Source organism: Oryx dammah, unplaced genomic scaffold (assembly GCF_014754425.2).
Source record: "Oryx dammah isolate SB20612 unplaced genomic scaffold, SCBI_Odam_1.1 HiC_scaffold_11, whole genome shotgun sequence".
Lineage (NCBI taxonomy): Eukaryota > Metazoa > Chordata > Mammalia > Artiodactyla > Bovidae > Oryx > Oryx dammah.
In genome coordinates this window covers 4,185,628-4,211,104 of record NW_024070195.1, presented here as the reverse complement: position 1 = coordinate 4,211,104, position 25,477 = coordinate 4,185,628, and the positions used below count along the sequence as shown (strand labels likewise).

Sequence of the window (25,477 nt, the reverse complement as noted above, 5' to 3'; positions counted from 1 at the left end):
GTGAAAACATGAATTTGTATTTGAATTGTTAATTCTGGGTATGTAGTATCATAAGAGCACTGAAGATGCCAACAGTATAAAGTCTATATAGTCTCTCAATAAAAAAAAAAAAAAAAAAGAATTGGTGTGGGCAAATAGATAACAATCCAAAGATAGCATAAAGAATACCTTTTCACTGTGAGTTTGGTGAGACAAGCTATGGCTGTTATATTTCATTTACAAGTAAAGTCAGGATTTTTTTGTTCATTTTATTTGAAAGCAGCATTTAAAAGACAAGTCTACTTACCTGTCTTGAGTTCTGGAAAATAACATTTTAAAAAGCTGCTGAATTAGGATTTCTTAAGATTGTAACTATTTCCATTGCATCTAGTCCTTCAGTCAGTCAGTAAACACTTTGAGGCATCTGTCATGTCTGAAGCCCTGTGCTATGTGTTGGTTATAGAATGGTTGACAAAACCAGAAACAAAAAGATGTGGGCTCTGTCCTCATGACAAGAACACTCATAGAGGAGACAGACATTAATCAAATAATCATACTAGTAAATATGAATTTTCAACTATGGTAAGTGCTGCAAATAAAAGTTACATATAAAGTGTATATATTGTAAAACTACATATAAACTTGCAGCTGTGGTAAGCACTATAAATAAAGTAAGATGGGAGTCTTCCTGTCCCTGGTCAGGGAGTTTGGGTAAGACTTCCCTGAAGTATAGTAGTGACTGAGCTCAGCTCTGCAGGATGAGTTGGGGTAGTTAGGTGATGGGCGTGGGGGAGCATTCCATACAGAAGTATTGATAGCAACTCCAATTCCAAAGAAAGGCAGTGCCAAAGAATGCTCAAACTACCGCACAGTTGCACTCATCTCACATGCTAGTAAAGTAATGCTCAAAATTCTCCATGCCAGGCTTCAGCAATACGTGAACCATGAACTCCCTGATGTTCAAGCTGGTTTTAGAAAAGGCAGAGGAACCAGAGATCAAATTGCCAACATCCGCTGGGTCATGGAAAAAGCAAGAGAGTTCCAGAAAAACATCTATTTCTGCTTTATTGACTATGCCAAAGCCTTTGACTGTGTGGATCACAATAAACTGTGGGAAATTCTGAAAGAGTTGGGAATACCAGACCACCTAGCCTGCCTCTTGAGAAATCTGTATGCAGGTCAGGAAGGAACAGTTAGAACTGGACATGGAACAACAGACTGGTTCCAAATAGGAAAAGGAGTATGTCAAGGCTGTATATTGTCATCCTGCTTATTTAACTTCTATGCAGAGTACATCATGAGAAACGCTGGACTGGAAGAAACACAAGCTGGAATCAAGATTGCCAGGAGAAGTATCAATAACCTCAGATATGTAGATGACACCACCCTTATGGCAGAAAGTGAAGAACTAAAAAGCCTCTTGATGAAAGTGAAACAGGAGAGCGAAAAAGTTGGCTTAAAGCTCAACATGCAGAAAACGAAGATCATGGCATCTGGTCCCATCACTTCATGGCAAACAGATGGGGAGACAGTAGAAACAGTGTCAAGACTTTATTTTGGGGGGCTCCAAAATCACTGCAGATGGTGACTGCAGCCATGAAATTAAAAGACGCTTACTCCTTGGAAGAAAAGTTATGACCAACCTAGATAGTATATTCAAAAGCAGAGACATTACCTTGCCGACTAAGGTCCATCTAGTCAAGGCTATGGTTTTTCCTGTGGTCATGTATGGATGTGAGAGTTGAACTGTGAAGAAGGCTGAGTGCCGAAGAATTGATGCTTTTGGACTGTGGTGTTAGAGAAGACTCTTGAGAGTCCCTTGGACTGCAAGGAGATCCAACCAGTCCATTCTGAAGGAGATCAACCCTGGGATTTCTTTGGAAGGAATGATGCTGAAGCTGAAGCTCCAGTACTTTGGCCACCTCATGCAAAGAGTTGACTCATTGGAAAAGACTCTGATGCTGGGAGGGATTGGGGACAGGAGGAGAAGGAGATGACCGAGGATGAGATGGCTGGATAGCATCACAGACTCGATGGACGTGAGTCTGAGTGAACTCTGGGAGATGGTGATGGACAGGGAGGCCTGGCAGGCTGCGGTTCATGGGGTAGCAAAGAGTCAGACACGACTGAGCGACTGAACTGAACTGAGTGTGAAGACCTTATGGCTGCAGGGAGCATGGTCCCTTCCTTCATGGATCTGAAGGCAGCTTAGTGTTGCTGGGTTGGAGGGACATTGTAGAGGGTGGAAAGGTAGCGTGGGTTAGATATCAAGATCAGTATCGGGATCTTACAGACCTCAGTAAGGATAGTTGTCTTTATCCCAGAATGATGAAGAAGCACTATAAGGGTCCAATATCCCTAAATTCTATTTGGAAAGTTATTCAGCCCATCCCTTTAGAGATCTTTTACTAGCTTATTCTGTCATGTTCATTTTAGTGTTTCCTACAACTTCCCAGGGCTTCCCTGGTGGCTCAAATGGTAATGTGTCTGCCTGCAATGCAGGAGACCTGGGTTTGATGCCTGGGTCAGGAAGCTTCCCCTGGAGAAGGAAATGGTAACCCACTCCAGTACTCTTGCCTGGAAAATTCCATGGACGGAGGAGCCTGGTAGGCTACAGTCCATAGGGTCTCAAAGAGTTGGACAAAACTGAGTGACTTCACCTTCACTTTCCTACAACTTACTGTTGTTGTTGTTTTTAACCCCCTTCTCCCAAATCTGTATTGTGAGCAGAAAGTCAGTCATGAGATACGTTAATCAGATTTTCTGATGTTCACATTAGAAGTCATAGCATTGTGAGATGATGGTTTGATGAGGAATCAAAAGGTCTTTATTCAAAAGGGGGCTCACCATATATGATAAACCCACAGCAAACATTATCCTCAGTGGTGAAAAATTGAAAGCATTTCCCCTAAAGTCAGGAGCAAGACAAAGGTGCCCACTCTCACCACTACTATTCAGCATAGTTGTGGAAGTTTTAGCCACAGCAATCAGAGAAGAGAAAGAAATAAAAGGAATCCAGCTTGGAAAAGAAGTAAAACTCTCATTGTTTGCAGATGACATGATCCTCTACATAGAAAACCCTAAAGACTCCACCAGAAAATTACTAGAGCTAATCAATGAATATAGTAAATCGCAGGATATAAAATTAACACAGAGAAATCCCTTCCATTCCTATACATTAACAATGAGAAAACAGAGAAATTAAGGAAACAATTCTGTTCACCATTGCAACGAAAAGAATAAAATACTTAGGAATAAATCTACCTAAAGAAAAAAAAAGACCTATATATAGAAAACTATAAAACACTGATGAAAGAAATCAAAGATGACACAAATAGATGGAGAAATATACCATGTTCATGGATCCAAAGAATCAATATAGTGAAAATGAGTATACTACCCAAAGCAATCCATAGATTCAATGTAATCCCTATCAAGCTACCAACAGTATTTTTCAGAGAACTAGAACAAATAATTTCACAATTTGTGTGGAAATAGAAAAAACCTCAAATAGCCAAAGCAATCTTGAGAAAGAAGAACGGAACTGGAAGAATCAGCCTGCCTGACTTCAGACTATACTACAAAGCTACAGTCATCAAGACAGTATGGTAATGGCACAAAGACAGAAATATAAATCAATGGAACAAAATAGAAAGCCCAGAGATAAATCCATGCATCTATGGACAACTTATCTTTGACAAAGGAGGCAAAAATGTACAGTGGAGAAAAAAATCTCTTTAACAAGTGGTGCTGGGAAAACTGGTCAATCACTTGTAAAAGAATGAAACTATAACACTTTCTAACACCATACACAAACATAAACTCAAAATGGATTAAAGATCTAAATGTAAGAGCAGAAACTATAAAACTCTGAGAGGAAAACAGGCAAAACACCCTCTGACATAAATCACAGCAGGATCCTCTGACTCATCTCCCAGAGTAATGGAAATAAAAGCAAAAATAAATGGGATCTAATTAAACTTAAAAGCTTTTGCACAAAAAAGGAAACTATAAGCAAGGTGAAAAGACAGCCTTCAGAATCGGATAAAATAATAACAAAGCAACTAACAGAATTAATCTCAAAAATATACAAGCAAGTCCTGCAGCTCAATTCCAGAAAAATAAACGACCCAATCAAAAAATGGGCCAAAGAACTAAACAGACATTTCTCCAAAGAAGACATACATATGGCTAACAAACACATGAAAAGATGCTCAACATCACTCATTATCAGAGAAATGCAAATCAAAACCACAGTGAGGTACCATCTCACGCCAGTGAGAACAGCTGCTATCAAAAAGTCTACAAACAATAAATGCTGGAGAGGGTGCAGAGAAAAAGGAACCCTCTTACACTCTTGGTGGGAATGCAAACTAGTACAGCCACTATGAAGAACAGCATGGAGATTCTTTAAAAAACTGGAAATAGAACTGTCATACAACGCAGCAATCCCACAGCTGGGCACACACACCAAGGGAACCAGAATTGAAAGAGACACGTGTACCCCAATGTTCATTGCAGCACTGTTTACAATAGCCTGGACATGGAAGCAACCTAGATGTCCATCAGCAGATGAATGGATAAGAAAGCTGTGGTACATATACACAATGGAATATTACTCAGCTATTAAAAAGAATGCATTTGAATCAGTTCTAATGAGGTGGATGAAACTGGAGCCTATTATACAGAGTGAAGTAAGTCATAAAGAAAAACACAATACAGTATATTAAGGCATATATATGGAATTTAGAAAGATGGTAATGATGACCCTATATACGAGACAGCAAAAGAGACACAGATGTAAAGAACAGTCTTTTGGACTCTGGGAGAAGGCAAGGGTGGGATGACTTGAGAGGGTAGTGTTGAAATGTGTGTATTATTTGTAAAGTGGATCGCTGCTCCAGGTTCGATGCATGAGACAGGGTGCTCAGGCCTGGTGTACTGGGATGACTCGGGGGTGGGATGGGGAGGGAGGTGGGAGGGGGATTCTGAATGGGAAACACATGTGCGCCCATGGCTGATTCATGTCGGTGTTTGACAAAAACCACTACAATATTGTAAAGTAATTAGTAAAGTAATGCTCCAATTAAATTAATTTTTTAAAAAAGTCTTTAGAGAGGAAAAAAAAAAGAGGGCTTACAAGAGAGGGTTGTCAGCATCATGGTAGATTGAGATACTCTCTGTCTCTGCTCTTCAATCTACAATTAGTAAAACATCCACAGCTCAACAGATGTGGCTCTCCCCAACACACCAGGATGCTGGAGAATTCCACACGTCCATACATCTAAAGGAGGGTGGACTGGAGCACACAGAGGAGGCCACACTGGGCGACTGTGGAGGTTGTGCCTGCGATCCTGGTCCCCCCGGGGTGGCAGCTGAGCCCACAGCCTCAAAGAACCCAGCAGCAGGAGGAGAGGTGGCACCCATGACCTGGCCACTAGCCAACCGTGGGTGACCGGCAGCAGTGGAAGTGGGGCCTGCGACCATCTCTCCAGCTCCAGAGGCACCCATAACTCCCCCCATCAATCCAGGCCACAGTGGCAGCACCCGGGAATCTGATGACACCCAACTCCTCCCAGCTCTCCCCCTCCCTGCATGCGGTGGAGCCTGTGACTCAGGAGATTTTGGACCGGGCAGAAGAAGAACCCCAGAGCCCAGGCGGTGACATCAATAGCAAGGCACAGCCACCCTAGAGGTACAGGCAGTGACAACAAGGACGCCTGTCAGAGACATGAGGGTGGGCAGTGCCAACTGCCAAAGGTAACCAGAGCTAGCGCAGGAAAGAGAAACCAAAGACTTAAACTATAGATGCCACCTCCTGGCAAACGAAAGGCCTCTAATTTCTAACCCATTGAGTCATTAGAATCAAGAAAAATTAAAGCATCTTCATCTAAAGAAGGAGGGTTTTTTGCTACTTCAGATTCATTGTGCCGAGGAACAACTGAGGCACCAAGGGCTAGCCACAGTAACACTACCACAAAAAGAAAACGGCAGTTCTCCAGAAACTAGATTTAACGTCCATGGAATACTGAGATCTAGCTGACAGTACATTCAAAATAGCTGTCATAAAGAAACTCAAGGAGCTATGAGAAAGCTCAGAAAGGCAATTCAGTGAGCTAAGGAATCAAGTTTGTTAACAGAAGGAACATTTTACCAAAATGTTGAAACTCCGAAAAAAGAACCAAAAAATTCTGGAGCTGAAGGACTCAGTAATTAACAAGATGAAAGGATTAGAAAGCCTTGGAAATAGAGCAGACTATTTGGAAGAGAGGATTAACAAGCTTAGGGATAGAAATCTAATAGAGGTGATGCAGGTAGAAGAGGAAAGAGAATCTTTAAAAGTGAGGAAATTCTGTGAGAGTTTCACAACTCTTTTAGGAAGGACAACGGTAGGGTGATGGGAAATCCCAGAGGGAGAGACGAGAGAGAGGCAGGAGAAGGGAGCAGAGAGTTTACTTAAAGAAATAATAGCTAAGGGACTTCCCTGATGGTCCAGTGGTTAAGACTTCACCCTTCCAGTGCAGCGGGCATGGGTTCAATCCTTGGGCAGGGTACTAAGATTGCACATGTCACAGTGCAGTCGCTCAGTGGTGTCTGACTCTGCGACCCCATGAATCGCAGCACGTCAGACCTCCCTGTCCATCACCAACTCCCACATGTCACAGTTCAGTTCAGTTCAGTTCAGTCGCTCAGTCGTGTGACTGTTTGCGACATGTCACAAGGGATGGCCAAAAAATAAATAGAAGTAAGGATTACTAAAACCAAGAACAATCAGAGATGTAAAAAGATTAAGATTTTTTTTTTAAATAGCTAACCTAAAAAAATAGCAAGAACTGTATATACAAATCTATGAAGCTAAGAAATCATTGCTAGTAGATCTTCTCTAAGACATGTGGTATTAAAACTGTCAAAAGTCAATGACAAAGGTGTTAAATACAATGTGATACTCTGGACTGGATATTGGAACAGAAAAAGGACTTTAATGAGAAAACTAGTAAAATCTGGAGTTTAGTTAATAGCAGCACATTTGTACTGTTTTAGCAAATGTTCCATGGTATATAAGACATTAACATTCAGGGGCCCTGGGTGAGAGGTATAGAGACCTCTTTATGCTTATAACTTTTTCATAAATCTAAAATTATCCCAGAATAAAAGTTTTATTAAAAATAAAAAATTTTTAAAAAGGGAAAAAAGGATGGTTATCTATAAAGGAACCCCCGTTAGGCTATCAGCAGATCTTTCAGCTGTAACTATAGGCCAGGAGGGAATGGAATAAAATTCTCAAAATAGTGAAAGATAAAAACTGTCAGTCAAAAATACTTTATCGAGAAAAGTTATCATTCATATATGAAGGAGAAATAAAGACTTTCTCAGACAGACAAAAGCTGAAGGAGTTCATTACACTAGACCTGGCTTACAAGAGATGTTGAAATGAGCTCTTAGCCCAAAATAAAAATGCAGAATACACAAAACTTTGAGTAAGGTGATAAATAGAGTCAGAAAATTGCAACTTTATGTCAGAATAGATTATTAACACTGTATTATACCATAAATGTCAAGGGGAAAAAGAGCAGGAAAAGTATAACTACTTCAAATTGGTAATAAATTTACAACACTAAAGGATAATTTGAGGCAGCAAAGACGAAAGAGGAAGAAGAAAAGGACAGAACCTGTATGGGCATGTGAAGATCAGATGCTGTCAGCAGAGAAAAAGGATTGTTTTATCTATAAGATGTTTTATACAAACCTCATGATAACCACAAAATAAAGATCGAGAGCAAAGATGTGAAACATGAAAAGAGAAACATCATAGAAAACCACCAAACCAGAACAGCAGACAGAAGCACAAGAAAAAGACACAGTGGAGACACAGAGCAATCAGAAAATCAAAGATAAAACCAAGTACTCATCTGTAAAGAGTCATCCCAAATGTACATGGATTTAATTCATCAATCAAAAGGCAGCTTGGTTGGGGCTTCCCAGGTGGTTGAAAATTCACCTGCCAATGCAGTGGACGTGGTTTCAACCTCTGCTCCAGGAAGATTCCACATGCCTCAGAGCAACTAACCCATATACCACAACTGTGGAGCAGGTGCTTTAGAGTCCGTGGACCTCAGCAAGAGAAGCCGCTACAATGAGAAGCACAGCTCAAGAGAAACTAGAGAAAGCTTGCATGGAGCAAATAAGACTCAGCACACTCAAAAATAAATAAGCGTGAGTGAAAGTCGCTCAAGTCGTGTGCAACTCTGTGACCCTATGGACTATACAGTCCATGGAAATCTCCAGGCCAGAATACTGGAGTGGGTAGCCTGACCATCCTCCACGGGATCTTCCCAACCCAGGGATCGAACCCAGGTCTCCCACATCACAGGCGGATTCTATACCAGCTGAGCCACCAGGGAAGCCCAAGAAGACTGGAGTGGGCAGCCTCTCCCTTTGCCAGAGGATCTTCCCCACCCAGGAATCCAACCAGGGTCTCCTGCATTGCAGGCAGATTCTTTACCAACTGAGCTATGAGGGAAACCCTCATACCTCATACCTCAACAAAGAGTAGCCCCTGCTCTCCAAAACTAGAGAAATCTTGCGTGCAGCAAATAAGACTCAGCACAGTCAAAAATAAATAAATAAATCTTAAAAAAAAAAAAAAGAGTGGTTGGATGGATTAAAAAGCAAGACCTCCCTGCCCCCAAAAGAGATACATTAAAAACAAGATCCAGCTGTCTACTCCCTCCAGTAAACTGACTTCAGCTTTAAAGATAAACGTAGACTCAAAATGAAAGGATGGAAGATGATGTCCAAAGCAAATGGTAGCTAAAAGAAATGGAGTGTAGCTATATTCATATCTGACAAAATAGACTCCAAACTCCAAACCAAAAAAGGTAACAAGAGATAAAGGTGGACATATAAAACCAATAAATTTATCATGGGGCTAAGTCGCCTCAGTCGTGTCTGACTCTGTGCAACCCCATAGACAGCAGCCCACCAGGCTCCCTCGTCTCTGGGATTCTCTAGGCAAGAACACTAAAGCGGGTTGCCATTTCCTTCTCCAATGCATGGAAGTGAAAAGTGAAAGTGAAGTCGCTCAGTCGTGTCCGAGTCTTAGCGACCTCATGGACTGCAGCCCACCAGGCTTCTCCATCCATGGGATTTTCCAGGCAAGAGTACTGGAGTGGGCTGCCATTGCCTTCTCTGAAATTTATCATAGGCAGTATAATTAGTGAATTGGCCTTAGCAATACCTTTGGGTATATATCCTCAGGCAAGGAAAACAAAAGCAAAAATAAATGGGACCTCATCAAACTAAAAAGTTTTTGCACAGTGAAGGAAACTATCTACAAAATACAAAGACAACCTGCCAACTGGGAAAAGATGTTTGGAAACCACATAACCAATAAGGGGTTAGTATCCAAAATATATACAGAATTCATACAACTCAATAACAACAAAAAAATCTAATTAAAAAATTAGCAGAGGAGCTGAATAGGCACCAAAGAAGACATACAGGTGGCCAACAGGCGCATGAAAAGGTGTTCAACATTGCTGATTGTTAGAGAAATGCAAATCAAAACCACAGTGAGTTTATCACCTCATACTGGTCAGAATGGCTCTCATCAAAAAGTCTACAAATAATGAATGTTGGAGAGGGTGTGGAGCAAAAGGAATGTTCCTATACTGTTGGTGGGAATGTAAATTGGTGTAGCTACTATGGAGAACACTATGGAGATTCCTCAAAAAATAATATATATGATCCAGCTATTCTACTTCTGGGTATTTATCCCCAAAATACAAAAGCACTGATTTGAAAAAATATATGCACCCCTATGTTCATCATAGCATTATTTACAATAATCAAGATTTGCAAACAACCTAAGTGCCTGCTGCTGCTGCTGCTGCTGCTAAGTCGCTTTCAGTCCTGCCCGACTCTGCGTGACCCCATAGATGGCAGCCCACCAGGCTCCGCCGTCCCTGGGATTCTCCAGGCAAGAACACTGGAGTGGGTTGCCATTTCCTTCTCCAATGCATGAAAGTGAAAAGTGAAAGTGAAGTTGTGTCTAACTCTTCCACAACCCCATGGACTGCAGCCCACCAGGTCCTCCATCCATGGGATTTTCCAGGCAAGAGTACTGGAGTGGGGTGGGGTGGGGTGCCATTGCCTTCTCTGACCTAAGTGCCTATCAGTGGATAAATGGATAAAGAAGATATTTCATATATTTATAATAGAATACTACTCAGTCATAAAGATGAAATTTTGCCATTTGTGGCAACATGGATGGGTGGATTGTGAGGGTATTATGCTACGTAAAATAAGTCACATGGGGAAAAACAAATATGATTTCATTCATATATGGGATACAAAAAAACCCAAGCAAATAAAAAACAAAAAATAAATGAACAAAATAAGTGAAATGAGTAAAATGGATCAACTGTATGGTGATAAATGGAAACTAAATGTTTTATGGTGAGTATGCTGTAGTGTAAACAGAAGTAGAAATGTACACATGAGGCTTACATAATGTTGAAAACCAACATTACCTCAAAAATAATTTTTTAAAAATGTCTTTGCAGATTTAGGGTAATGAATAACTTTGTTTTAATTCATTTGAAGTCAAAGGAAATATCTTGTATATATCCAGAAAAATGTGTGTCCTAGAAGATGGTGAGAGTATCAACATTTAATTTTTTTAAGTGTAATACATATACCATACCTGCTCTGCTGCTAAGTGCAGTACATAACATTCAGCAATTAATACTTAAGTGTTTTTCTTAATTAGATATTAGTGTTGGACGTACACATCCTCCCTGTTATTTCAGAGCTGAGAAAACCAAATTTAGGGATCCAGGGTTCAAGGGCAGCTCTCTTTGACCTCAAAGCTCATGATCTTTCTACTATTTCAGACTTATTTTATTTACTCTAATTTACAGATTGCAGGTTCTTCCAAAGGAGTACAGAATTCTATGGATATTCCTGAGATGTCAGTCAGGCACCAAAAGGAAGTCCCAGAAAAAGGCAGGTGGAGTCCACAGACAGTCTCAACTTGGGCTCCTACAGGCATTTGTTGGAGCGGTGGAGCGTCTCAGGAGGCCTGCGTGATACCTGACTCAGAGCAGAGCTTGGAAAGCTTACAACCTCTGGAACAGGACATGGCTTTAAATGAAGTTGTACGGAAATTAAAATGTACTAACAAAGAAAAGGAAACTCGGATCCAAGACCTAGAGCGTCAGAACACATATTTAGAGAAGAAGGTTGGAGAACTACAGATGAATACGACTAAACAGCACGTATTTGTGGACATCATCAATAAGCTAAAGGAGAAGGTCGAAGAGTTAATTGAAGAAAAGTACAGAATAAAGCTGGAGAAGAGTGATACAGAGAAGACACTGCGGAGTTTGCATGAGATTTTAGTTACCACCCAAAACCACCTCCAGGAATGCAGGAGTGAGAAGGAAACCTTACAGGTAGAGTTTAAGAAACTCAAGGGCAATTATGTTAGTCTACAGGAAAGGTACATGACTCAGTGCATGGAGAGGGACAGCGCCTTGAGCAAGAAGGAAGAAGAGATAGAAAGCCTGCAGCAGCTCAAAGGAGAGCTGGAAAAGGCCACCAGTGCCGCTCTGGACTCGTTGAAAAGGGAGAGAGAGACCGGAAGAGAGTTCCTGTCTTTACAGGAGGAATTTCAGAAACGTGAAAGGAAACACCTGGATGAAAGAGAGAATCTGAAATCTAAACTCGAGAAATTGGTCGCTCAGGTTCAGAAGGTGAAATTCCTATCCGACAGTGAAAAGGCTAAGAATGAAGAACTTCAGCAGCAGATCGACAAAGTAAAAAATGAAAACACAAAATGTCAGCAGCAGGTTGCAAGGAATGAGGAGCAAAATTGCGTCCCTAAATGTGAGATAGCTCAACTCAAGGAGATCTTAGAGGATGTAATAGAGTCAGATGTGGCCAAGGTATTATCACAAATTCAGAATCTCTAAGGCAGAATTTCAGGAGTTTCTAATAGTCTGCTGAAGCGTATTTGGGCGTGGCCCATACCCTAATTTGTTGGCGGGGAGAATTAACCACAAAGAGAGAAACAATGGAGAAGGTGCCACAGGTTTGGACGAGTTTCTTTGGGTCTCAGATATTCACATTAAAGAACAGCCATTCCTGGCCTCTTGCGATTATATTGGTAGAGTTGCAAATGAATGTGGGAATTTTGTGGGTACCTAGGAGCCTGGTGAACTGCGGTCCATAGTGTCCCAAAAAGTCAGACACAACCGTAGCGACTCAGCCCACATGCAGGCACGCATACATGACCGATCATCCGAAGCTTCCTCTGAGAAAAGAATTTGAGTGGGATCTCAGCCTTTGCATGCCATGTCTGCCTATTCAGCAGTAAAATAGATAATACAGCTGCATATTTGGTTTACAAGGCAAAACCTACATTATAGCACACAGTAATTTTGTAAAGTTACACACGTTTTTACTGAGACAGCAGACTCCATTGGTTTTAGGTGTACAGCATAAAGATTCAATATTTGTATGTATCGCAAAATGATCACCAAATATATCTATTAACAATCGTCAAGAACAACATGAGAGCCTCGTATCAATGTGTTTGGAGAACCTGTATTTTGTATTTGCAGTTCAGATGGCTTTTTTGGCAGACAATTGGAAGCCTGTCTTGGTAGTGATAATCCTCACAAGCCAAGAAGAGCACATCTGCTCTATTCCGGTTTTATAGGCCTGCCTTAAAATATCTGTAGTGCAACTTTATTAACTCTATTAGAAGGCTAATCTGAGTCAGAAAAATGTATACATTTATTTTTATATTTGTCATAATAACTTAAACTGAGCTGATTTGTTGCTCAAAGATGTCCTTAGAAGACTTTCTTTTGTGAATCTCTAATCAGTATTAAGTATTGTTTGCAAGACAAGGATCCTATTATTTTTAATGGCTCTTAGAAAAATACTGTTCTCATGGGACTGAAAATTCTCTCTGTCATCTTTTCTCCACAAAGAAGGAAGGATTATCTAAGCCGGTGTGGTTCTCAAACTTTAGCATTTATCAGCCTCAGCTATGAAAATGCAGATTGCAGGGACCACCCCAGAGTCTCTGATTCAGCAGGTGTGAGGTGGGGCCTGGGGATTTGCATCTCCAGGAAGATCTTGGGATCTCACTGATGCTCCTGGCCCCAGGGTCATGCTTTGAGAACTACTGACCTAAGCAGGTCGGGAAGATCCCCTGGAGAAGGGAATGGCAACCCATTCCACTATTCTTGTCTGAAGAATCCCATGGACAGAGGAGCCTGGAGAGCTACAGTCCATGGGGTCAAAATGAATCAAAACACTGCTGAGCGACTAACACTTTCATTTTCACTTTCAGCCTAAGCAAAGATGACCTTCAGTTTGGCTGTTAACCAAACCATGATGAATTTTGAATTAGTAAACACTGAGTAACAGTATAACTGTGCAGCAGTTTATCCACTATACAATGTTTTTCTTGAGCTTTCTTTCTTGTTTTTTTTTTAGGGCTTCCTTGGTGGTTGAGAGGTTAAAGCGTCTGCCTGCAATGCGGGGACCTGGGTTCGATCCCTAGTTTGGGAAGATCCCTTGGAGAAGGAAATGGCAACCCACTCCAGTATTCTTGCCTGGAGAATCCCATGGACAGAGGAGCTTGGTGGGCTACAGTCCACGGGTCGCAAAGAGTCGGACACGACTGAGTGACTTCACTTTCACTCACTTTTCTTAAAAAACGCAGCTTTTGTGCTATCTTGACTAATCCGTTTTTGTTTTTTTTTTTTTACTTCTAGTTTTGCTTTTCATTAATCTTTAGGTCCGTTTTCTCGATGTGTGTTCTGGGAGCATCTTTGATGTTGAAGCATTTTCATGGTAATATGAAGACATCATTGCCTTTTTCACTCTCATTCTTTCCCAAGTGTACAGTGGAGTTTTCCAGTGAAGCCATGTGACGTGTGACGGTGTAATTGCTTTCATGGTTGATGGGATGTGGAAAGCACAGTGGAGAGTCCTGCTGTCTTCTATTAAGCCAGCATTAAAAATATTTGCAGAAAGTGTAAACATTCCCACTCTTCACTAATTTTTCATTTTGACAAATGTGGTAATTTTGTATTAAATTGTCGCTTATACTGACATAATAGATTTATTGTTGTTTAAATGAATTAGTAAATAAATATTTTTGAATGTTCTCAGTTGTAATTTCTAATACAATGAATATTGATAAATATAAAATAGATTCTAACACAATAAATATTTATAAATGTAGATATTGTATTTCTAATACAATATTGTTATTTAAATGAATTTATAAATCAATATTTTTGATGTTCACAGCTGTGATTTCTAATGCAATAAATATTGACAGATACAGCCTAGCAAACAAAAGCTTTGGGATATCCTGAAGAATTTTTAAGAATATGAAAGCATCCTGAAAATCAAAAAGTTTGAGAACCACTGCTTTGAGTTTTTAAGAGTGATATTTTATTCAGCATTTTACCTAAACAGTAATCCAGATTCTTTGTCTTTATTGTGACAAGTCTGAATTGTGTATATGTAGGATACAAAGATGACACATTCTAATTTGTTCCTAAATCACTCACCTTGTGAAGAAGGGCGCGCAAACCCCCCAGACATGAAAAGAACGTCACAGTCAACATCCAGAATTCTCAATCTTCTGGGTCTGATGGTAGAACGTCTCCCACATCAGCTAATTATACAAAAATCATATTTTTATTAGAAATATCAAGGTTGGACAATCAAGTTATGAAAGAAAAATTATGGAGGGAATGATACAGATGGACAGGGAAGCCTGGTGTTCTGCAGTCCACGGGGTTCTAAAGAGTCGGACACCACTGAGCGACTGAACTGACTGATACAGATGCTTAAACCAACCAATTAGCCCTTCCTTCTTCCCACTGCTTCATTCTGTCTTTTTTCATCACCTAATTCCCACAAATCAATAGTAAGATAACGTACTAGGACTGAAAAAAATAAGAACTTCAGGCAAAACCCGTTCTTCAGTGCTTTCCACATGTTAGGAAAACTGCCTCCGAGCAGTAGTCTTGGGCTCCAGGCCGGCTGCTCCTAGTGATGAGTTCACATGAGTTCGCTGTTTACCCAGTCTGATCTAAAGTGCAGCTTTGGGGCAGGGTGGTCAGTGTGGAGCTGTGTACTCGGGAAGAATGAAAAATGAAGTTAGTGTCCAGTGAGTTCCAGACATGGCCTCTCCACCTCTTGGCTGTGTGACCTGGCCAAGGAAATTTTCCTTTCTCAGCCTTGGCTGAAGTGGTATTTGCTGCTGCCCTGGGAAGTGACAAACCCTACATTTTAACGAGAGCACATTTGAAGGGCATGATGTTTGGAACAGCTTCTCAAATTATTGAACTCTCTTTCTTCCTCTTCCCTCTGATTATTGTACATTTCTTTGATCTTATGTACACTCCTCTGAGCCAAAATTTGGCAATGTGGGTTTGCTGTGTTCCTGATCTGACACAACCTTTATTCCTATTTTCTTTCAGCTGAAATTTGTTGAATGCCAGCATTTATTGAAGGCTGGAAACCAAGCTAAGTAATTTTAGCAGAGATCACAAATTGAGATCACAGCCCAAAGACTGTATCCACCTGAAGTTTTGTCTTTATAATGTTTGAATTTGAATGTGTCACCGATGCTTCTTGCTGGAACCTCTTCCATCACCCCTGGGCCTTCAGACATCTGCTTTCTCACCATATCTGCTTGATTTTCTCTCGTCTCAGTGGATGCTGCTGTTCTTTCTCCGTCTTATCTGCTGGCTGCTTCTTCTCTCCCAGACCCCTCAGTGATGGAGTGAACCATCCATCAGCCCTCTGCTTAGTGATCTCATTCCAGGCCAAACAAATACCTGTTTGCTCAAGGCTTCAAGATCAGAGACTTGATATGTGATATGCCCTCTGCTAATACAGGGTAAGCCTCTAATAGGCACTGGACAAATATTTGCTGGCTGCCCACCTTGTCCTTGGAGGCATTTAAATTGACCCTGCTTTTCATGGGTTATCTCATTCAACTCTTACACCATTAAAAAATATATATATTATCAGGCTTTTTTTTTTTAACATGGAAAAACAAACGGGCTTAGAATAGTTGAGTTTCTTGTTCAAAGTCTCGCATAAGTTAAGTGGCAGAATGAATTTCCATTCCGTTTCAGAGCTGCAGTAAACACTTTCTGCTGTGCTCAATCGATCAGTCGTGTCTGACTCTGTGACCCCATGGACTGTAGCCCACCAGGCTCCTCTGCCCATGGGATTTCCCAGGCAAGAATACTGGAGTGGGTCACCATTTGTTTCCCCAGGGGATCTTCCCAGCACAAAGATTGAACCCATATCTCCTGCATTGGCAGGCAGACTTTTTACCACTGAGCTACCAGGGAAGCTCTAAGTGGCAGAACTCAGATCCAAACCCAGGTCATCTGACTCTAATGCGTGCACTTTCGCCCCTTAGGTTACAAGGGTCTTCACTGTACAAGTATCTTCATTCTGGAGGCCACTGAAATGTCTAGAGTTTCAATATTATTAAAGATGTCTGATTGTTCTGGTGTCAGGTATAGCGATTAGTCTAAAATTTGGATTTTTTAAACTAACTAGGCTAAGAGGAGATGTATCTATGAGTGTGTAGTCATGTATAGTTATTATCGATGTGTATTAACTTCCAGCAATTATCTGAATTTGTCCCACTTACAATTTATATGCAAATGTGAATCTAAGTGAATTATTTCCACATTAACCTGTTATTAGATGTCTTATGATGAGTAGCTGAAGAATTGAGTTCAATATTTTTCTTCCTTCTTTTGTTTGGCCTCTTCTTTTGCACGGGACATTTAATTTGTATTCTACCCTTCATCCTTTTAATTTTACTGAAAACTTTTTAATAGAGCTTCTCAAAATGTTACCCTTAGGACATCATCAATCCTGATGCTGAACATTTCAAAGAGAATGAGAAAGTTAGTGATATTATGCCACAAAAATTGAAGAGTTTTCATCTTAAAAAGAAAATTTTAGATAAGGAGGTATGTATTCTTCATTCTAAAAATTATATCATTTTTAGTGAAAAAGTAAAAAAAAAGCTAGTGTAAAAGTACAAAGAGGCTCCTAAAACTTTGGATTTTTTAAAATAATTATTTCAGGGGACAAGATTAGCTTTATTTTGACTCTAAAAAGGCCTTTTGTTCAACACTTGACTTGTTTTATAACCTAAGTATGTATTAGAAAGTCCCATTCATCTACCCAAAAACTGGTATGAATATCTTTTCACTTTTAATGGTACCACTGATTCCTGAAGATAAGTATATTTTGACATTCCTATTGGAGAAGGAAATGGCAACCCACTCCAGTGTTCTTGCCTGGAGAATCCGAGGGACAGGGGAGCCTGGTGGGCTGCCATCTCTGGGGTCACACAGAGTCGGACACGACTGAAGTAACTTAGCAGCAGCAGCAGCATAGAGCTTCCTTGATAGCTCACCTGGTAGGGAATCCGCCTGCCATGCAGGAGACCCCTGTTCCATTCCTGGGTCAGGAAGATTCCCTGGAGAAGGGATAGGCTACCTATTCCAGTATTCATGGGCTTTCCTGGGCTCAGACAGTAAATAATCCACCTGCAATGCGGGAGATGGGTTTGATCCCTGGGTTAGGAAGATCCCGTGGAGGAGGACAGTGCAACCTTTGAGTATTCTTGTCTAGAGAATCCCATGGACAGAGGAGCCTAGGGGTCTCAGAGTCAGACACTACTGAGCGACTAAGCACAGCACACAGTTATTACAAACTTTATCACTTGGAATAGTGGATACATTGGAAACAGATTTTATTTCTCAAGTGAGACAAGTAAGGAAAAGGCCCTTGGGACTTCTTCACTCAGTCTTTTCTTGGTTAGTGGTGCAGAGGTGGAGAGAGAGGATTAGGAGAGCCAGTTAAGTGTTGTTTTTCAGTTGCACAGTCGTGTTCCACTCTTTGCGACCCCACGGACTCCAGCACGCCAGGCTTCCCTGTTCATCACCAAATCCCGCAGCTTGCTCAAACTCGAGTCCATTGCGTCAGTGATGCCATCCAACTATCTCATCCTCTGTCATCCCCTTCTCCTCCCGCCTTTGATCTTTCCCTGCATCAGGGTCTTTTCTAATGAGTCAGTTCTTTGCATCAGGTGGCCAAAGTATTGGAGCTTCAGCTTCAGCATCAGTTCTTCCAGTGACTATTTAAGATTGATTTCCTTTAGGATTGACTGGTTTGATCTCTTTGCAGTCCAAGGGACTCCCAAGAGTCTTCTCCAGCACCATAGTTCAAAAACATCAATTCTTCGGCGCTCAGCCTTCCTTAGGGCTTCCCTTGTAGCTCAGTCGGTAAAGGATCTGCCTGCAGTGCAGGAGACCCAGGTTCAGTCCCTGGGTTGGGAAGATCCCCTGGAGAAGGAAATGGCAACCCACTCCAATGTCCTTGCCTGGAAAATCCCATGGACAGAAGAGCCTGGTGGGCTGCAGTCCATGGGGTCTCAAAGAGTCGGGCACGACTGAGCGACTAACATTTCCAGCCTTCTTTATGATCCAATTCTCACATCCATACATGAATACTAGAAAAACCATAGCTTTGACTAGACAAAACTTTGTTGGCAAAATAATGTCTCTGCTTTTTAATACGCTGTCTAGATTGGTCATAGTTTTTCTTCCCAAGGAGCAAATGTCTTTCAATTTCACGGCTCCAGTCACCATCTGCAGTGATTTTGGAGTCCAAGAAAATAAAGTCTGTCACTGTTTCCATTGTTTCCCCATCTATTTGTCATGAAGTGATAGGGCCTGATGCCATGATCTTCGTTTTGTGAATGTTGAGTTTTAAGCCAGCTGTTTCACTCTCCTCTTTCACTTTCATCAAGAGGCTCTTTAGTTCCTCTTTGCTTTCTGCCATAAGGGTGGTGTCATCTGCATATCTGAGGTTACTGATCTGATATTTCTCCTGGTAATCTTGATTCCAGCTTGTGTTCATCCAGCCCAGCATTTTGCTTGATGTGCTCTGTATATAAGTTAAATAAGCAACGTTACAGTATACAGCCTTGACGTACTCCTTTCCCGATTTGAAACCAGTCCATTGTTCCATGTCTGGTTCTAACTGTTGCTTTTTGACCTGCATACAGGTTTTGCAGGAGACAGGTAAGGTGCTCTGGTGTTCTGATCTCTTTAAGAATTTTCCACAGCTTGTCATGATCCATACAGTCAAAGGCTTTAGCGTAGTCAATGGAGCAGAAGTAGATGCTTTTTTGGAATTCTCTTGCTTTTTCTATGATCCAACTGATTTTGGCAATTTGATCTCTGGTTCCTCTGCCTTTTCTAAATGAATCTCTGTCCATAGTTCTTCAGGCACTCTGGCTATCAGATCTAATCCCTTGAATCTATTTCTCACTTCCACTGTATAATCGTAAGGGATTTGATTTAGGTCATACCTGAGAGTTAAAGCGTCTGCCTCCAACACGGGAGACACGAGTTTGATCCCTGGATCGGGAAGATCCCCTGGAGAAGGAAATGGCAATCCACTCCAGTATTCTTGCCTGGAGAATCCCATGGACGGAGAAGCCTAGTAGGTCCACGGGGTCGCAAAGAGTCGGACACGACTGAGCGACTTCACCTTACCTTACCTGAGAGTCCCTTGGACTGCAAGGAGATCCAACCAGTCCATTCTAAAGGAGATCAGTCCTGGGTGTTCTTTGGAAGGAATGATGCTAAAGCTGAAATTCCAGTACTTTGGCCACCTCATGTGAAGAGTTGACTCGTTGGAAAAAACTCTGATGCTGGGAGGGATTGGGGGCAGGAGGAGAAGGGGACGACAGAGGATGAGATGGCTGGATAGCATCACCGACTCTATGGATGTGAGTTTGAGTGAACTCTGAGAGTTGGTGATGGACAGGGAGGCCTGGCATGCTGCGATTCATGGGGTCACAAAGAGTCGGACACGACTGAGCGACTGAACTGAACTGAACTGAATGGTCTAGTGGTTTTCCCTACTTTCTTCAATTTAAATCTGAATTTGGCAATAAAGAGTTCATGATCTGAACCACAGTCAGCTCCCGGTCTTGTTTTTGCTGACTAAATAGAGCTTCTCCATCTTGGTTGCAAAGAATATAATCAATCTGATTTTGGTATTGACCATCTGGTGATGTCCATGTGTAGAGTCTTCTCTTGTGTTGTTGGAAAGGGGTATTTGCTGTGACCAGTGGGTTCTCTTGGCAAAACTCTGATAGCCTTTGCCCTGCTTCATTTTGTACTCTAAGGCCAAAGTTGCCTATTATTCCAGGTATCTTTTGACTTCCTACTTTTGCATTCCAGTCCTGTAATGAAAAGGACATCTTTTTTTGGTGTTAGTTCTAGAAGTTCTTATAGTTCTTCATAGAACTGTTCAGCTTCTTTGGCATTAATGGTTGGGGCATAGACTTAGATTACTGTGATACTGAATGGTTTGCCTTGGAAATGAACAGAGATCATAGTCATTTTTGAGATTGCACCCAAGTATTGCATTTTGGACTCTTTTGTTGACTATAAGGCCTATTCCATTTTTTCTAAGGGAGTCTTGCCCACAGTAGTAGATATAATGGTCCTCTGAGTTAAATTCACCCATTCTGGTCCATTTTAGTTTACTGATTCCTAGAATGTCGATGTTCACTCTTGCCATCTCCTGTTTGACCACTTCCAATCTGCCTTGATTCATGGACCTAACATTCCAGGTTTCTATGCAATATTGTTCATTACAGCATCGGACTTTTCTTTCACCACCAGACACGTCCACAGCTGGGTCTTGTTTCCTCTTTGACTCAGCTTCTTCATTCCTTCTGGAGCTGTTTCTCCGCTCTTCTCCAGTGGCATATTGGGCACTTATTGACCTGGGAAGTTCATCTTTCAAGGTCATATCTTTTTGTCTTTTCATACTATTCATGGGTTTCTCAAGGCAAGAATGCTGAAGTGGTTTGCCATTCCCTTCTCCAGTGGACCACGTTTTGTCAGAACTCTCCACCATGACCCACCTGTCTTGGGTGGCCCTGCGTGGCATGGCTCATAGTTTCACTGAGTTAGTCGAGGCTGTGATCCATGTGATCAGCTTGGTTAGTTTTCCATGGTTGTGGTTTTCAGTCTGTCTGCCCTCTGATGGATGAAGATAAAAGGCTTGTGGAAGCTTCCTGATGGGAGGGACTGGCTGTGGGGAAATTGGGTCTTGCTCTGGTGGGCGGGGCCACGCTCACTAAATCTTTAATCCAATTTTCTGCTGATAGGTGGGGCTGTGTTCCTTCACTGTAGTTTAGCCTGAAGCCAAACCATGGTAGGTGTAATGGTTGTAATGGTGACCTCCTTCCAAAGGACTTATGCCAGCATGCTGTGACTCTCAGTAGGGAAAATGATAACAGGACTGGAACAGGAGCCATTTTTAATCGAGAAGAAAACAGCAGTGACCAGTTTACCTGACTGAATAGTAAATCTGGGATTCAATTTCAATACTGTACTAGCAGGAAATGACTTCTCTGAACTGTGAGGTGGATGGGAAATTTGTTGCAAGTGTTCTGGGGAACTTATCTTCTGGCTAACCTAGAGAAAAGGACCAAGGGATAAACAGGCATGCAGAAAAGCTACTGGTCTCCACTTCTTAAACCAACCTTCAAAAAGAAGCCTAGCTGAGGGTTCAAAAGGGATGCTGTGCTTAGCTGCTCAGTTGTGTCTGCCTCTTTGCCACCCCATGGACTGTGGCACGCCAGGCTCCTCTGTCCATGGGAATTCTCCAGGCAAGAATAATGGGGTGGGTTGCCATACCCAAACCAGGGGTCGAACCCAGGTTTCCCACATTGCAAGCAGATTCTTTACCATCTGAGCCACCAGGGAAGCCCAAGAGGGATGTTTCAGAAATACAATTTCAGATATTTATGTTCTCTTGGTAAATTTCTGTGTCATTACTGTAATATTGGCAGACGAAATAATGTGATGTGTCATTTGATTGAGTGAAGGGAGTTGCAGGGAGGAGGAGGTGCTTGGGGTATTAATGATACAAGATTGATCATTAACTGTCAATAGTTGGAGCTGAGTAATAGTTACATGGGGCTTCATTAAAGTTTTTTCTCTTTTTTCGAAACTGTTCATAATAAAAAAATTCTGTACAGCATACTTCATCACTGATATGTGGAGGAGTTAGGATATTGAATATTAAAGATCTATCATTATTATATGGAACAAACAAGAAATGATACTAAGGAACTAAGTTGTATTTAGAAAAAGTTGGCTAATTTTTTTTCTTTAAAGCAGAGTTTTAACAGCCTGGCTGTAGAAGCAGTTGGGTATTAGGATAAGCTCTGCGGAGCTCCCAAGCCCTCCCTCATGTTTGGTGACTTACAGGACTCAGCACTCAGCACACAGTCATCCTCCCAGTTATGAGGTATTATTACTGCGAGAGGATTCAGAGCAAAACCAGCAAAGGGGGAAAGCACGTGGGGCAAAGTCCAGAGGAAACCAGGTGCCCTTCCCTTTCTTGGCAGTGAGCGGTGCAGCCCATGTGAAGTGTTCCCAGGGAAGCTCTCTGGAGACTGAGTGTCCAGGGTTTCTATCAGAGGCTGGTCACGTAGGCAGGCACCCTCTGCCTGCCACGTACCAAAATCCCAGACTCTCCCAGTGGAAGGAGGCGTTCAGCATAAACCACATCCTCTGTGCAAATAGGTTAGACACAGTGAGCCTTCATTTCGGGAAATGATGGAGACCCTCCCACGATCTAGGTTCCTAGAAGCCAGTCAGGGGGCACCTTGGCGAGCAGGCCTTTCTGGGGACAGCAGTCTCAGGCATGTTGTATGAACTCTGCTACACAGGAGCTCAAAATACAAGACACCTTTGAGACAGGGATTGGACTGTGCATGGTTTGATGATTTTATTAGAAATGTTACTGAATGTAGTCTTATTTCCTCTCTGTCTCTGAAATAGAAAATGCCTTTTTCCTTAGCTACTGAAACATAAAGACAAAATCTCAGCTTTCAGAGAGTTACTTGCTAATGAAAAATCATGTCAACATCAGGTTCCTGAGGTGAGTTAAACATTCACTGTGTCCTGTTTCTCTAACATACAAAAATGCACTTTTAGATCTTCCATTGAAAGCTTTCTGTCATTGAAGCCACTGGAGAGCTCTCTGATGGCTTCCCTGATAGCATGTTCGCTGTCAAATGTTCCAAGGAAAGTGAACATATTGGAAGTGAACACAGGCATGTTTCATCGCAGGTTACAGGATGTGACTCCGAGGAAGCCAAGGATGTCAGAGACACGCCTGTTGCACTGGGCGCCAAACTGAACCCACACCACAACCTAAGCAAGGAGCTCGATTTTTTGGTAAGGAACACCTTTCGTTGCTTTGCTAGCCTCTTTATTCACAACACTGTCTTAATAACGAGTTGTGGAAATGATCTGCCTTCAAAAACTTTACTCCTTGAAATGGTCACATGCTGACATAGTAGCAGTATTATTCACCCCCACAAATATAGAACTGAAGTTTGCACTCTCGGGTTTTGCAATTTTAAATATTGTCCCACCTGATTTCTGTTTAGAATTTTTTTTCTTTCAAAATGCAGAAATTTTCATGTATGTACAAGTAAGTTTTCAGTAGTGAATGAAGAACATTTATATTGTGGCACATACGACCACCATTCTTAGAGCAGTAGGTATTCACAGCAGTCACGATTAAGGGGGTGCCAGGGAAACGGCACATGTCCTTTGGATGGCACCCAAAGCGATCACAGGGGAGTGGTGATTGTGGGAGGGATGGAGCTAATGGCGGTAATCATTTTGCAATGTATCAGTGTATCAAATCAACTCCGCTGTACACCTGAAACTTACAAAACGGTCGCATCAGTTATATATCGATAAAGCTGGAAAAAAGATAAAAGCAGATAAAAGAGGAAAAATCTGTGGGAAGAAAATTAAAATATCCTGGTATCTAGAAAGTGACAATCCATTTGGATCCCACTGCTGCTGCTGCTAAGTCGCTTCAGTCGAGTTCGACTCTGTGTGACCCCATAGACAGGCAGCCCACCAGGCTCCCCCGTCCCTGGGATTCTCCGGGCAAGAACACTGGAGTGGGTTGCCATTGGATCCCACTATATAATGAAAAAGAGGTTAATTAACTTAATTGTTTTTGGAACGTTCATTTCTTTCTGGCTGTGCTGGGTCTTCACCGCTGCGCAGGCTTTTCTCTAGTCCTGGCGAGCGGGGGCTCCTCTCCAGCTGCGCTGCTCGTGCTCCTGCTGCAGAGCACAGGCTCCAGGCGCGCGGGCTCTCGGCGCGCACGGCCTCAGTAGTTGCAACTCACGGGCTTAGTTGCTCTGCGGCGCGTGGGATCTTCCCGGACCAGGGATCGAACCCGTGTCTCCTGCACTGGCAGGTGGATTCTTAGCACTGAGCCACTAGGGAAGCCCCCATAATTTCTTTTTTCATGGTTAGAGAAGTCTATCGTATTTCTAAATTGTTACAGGTCAGCATTCTGTACTAAATTCATTGCGTAAGAGAGAGGGAAAAGCCCGATGCTGTGAGGGCTGACAGTTTTCTTCCTTTCTACTTCATTAATTTTCTTCATTATATAGGTAATTATTGACTTCATTGAAAGGGTAAGCAAGGCTAGTCAGTAAGGAGATACTGATGGGAAGTTACATCAAACAGAAGCCCTGCCTCCAAGGAATCTAGAAAAGAAGGTGCGATATGTAGATAGCTGTTTGCAAGGACTAAAGGGGACCTTTTTAAAAAGAGGAGGAGCCCGTGACATCCAGGTGGGAGAAGCCCAGAGGAGAGCTCACGGGCTGGCAGGGAGCGGATGAAAGGATGAAAACGGTGGCAGGCCCTGTCGGCAGCTTCTGAGCTTCAGGCACAAAAGAGGTTTGGAGTGGAGCCGGTCTCCCCTGGGGTGGGAAGTGAGAAAACGCTCACAAATGGCAGCGTCTCAGACACACTATGTTGCCTCTAACATGTGCTGCAGACTTTTCTTGTACAAACGGTATTTCAGAGGAACGGAATAACTGATGAGGGAGAGTACTTCGTTGGAGAATGTAAGCTGTTAAAAGCAGAAGAGGGACTTCCCTGATGGTGCAGTGGTTAAGACCTTGCCTTCCAATGAGGGTGGTGCCAGTTGGATCCCTGGTTGGGGGCTAAGATCCCACATGCCTCGTGGGCAAAAAAAATCAAAACAGAAAACAGAAGCAGTATTGTAACAAATTCAACTGAGACTTTAAAAATGGTCCACATCAAAAAAAAAAAAAAAAATCTTAAAGCAGAAGACACACCTATAGAAAATTGCATCTTGCATCCCTGAATAAAATAAGGAATAGGTGCTAAAACCTGTAAGTTCAAGACTTACAAGAAACTTTTAATGACCCACACCAGAGCCCTCTTGTCCAGCTTAACCACATTGGTGAGGTGTGCCCTTGACTGCATGAGGCATGGAACGGGCAACTGTCTGTGATGTCTCACCTGAACCCATCTGAAAG

General features: G+C 42.0%; 1 protein-coding gene across 1 annotated transcript in view; it reads left to right on the top strand.

Annotated features, from left to right (window-relative positions):
• CAGE1 (cancer antigen 1) overlaps positions 1-25,477 on the top strand; it is a 38,771-nt gene that overhangs the window by 5,295 nt on the left and 7,999 nt on the right. Inside the window, exons 3-8 of the mRNA XM_040249404.1 lie at positions 10,902-11,927; positions 14,537-14,669; positions 16,537-16,553; positions 16,908-17,018; positions 22,954-23,034; positions 23,226-23,333. Of these exons, the coding sequence (XP_040105338.1) occupies positions 10,902-11,927; positions 14,537-14,669; positions 16,537-16,553; positions 16,908-17,018; positions 22,954-23,034; positions 23,226-23,333 (1,476 nt within the window). The remainder of the gene's footprint in view (positions 1-10,901; positions 11,928-14,536; positions 14,670-16,536; positions 16,554-16,907; positions 17,019-22,953; positions 23,035-23,225; positions 23,334-25,477) is intronic.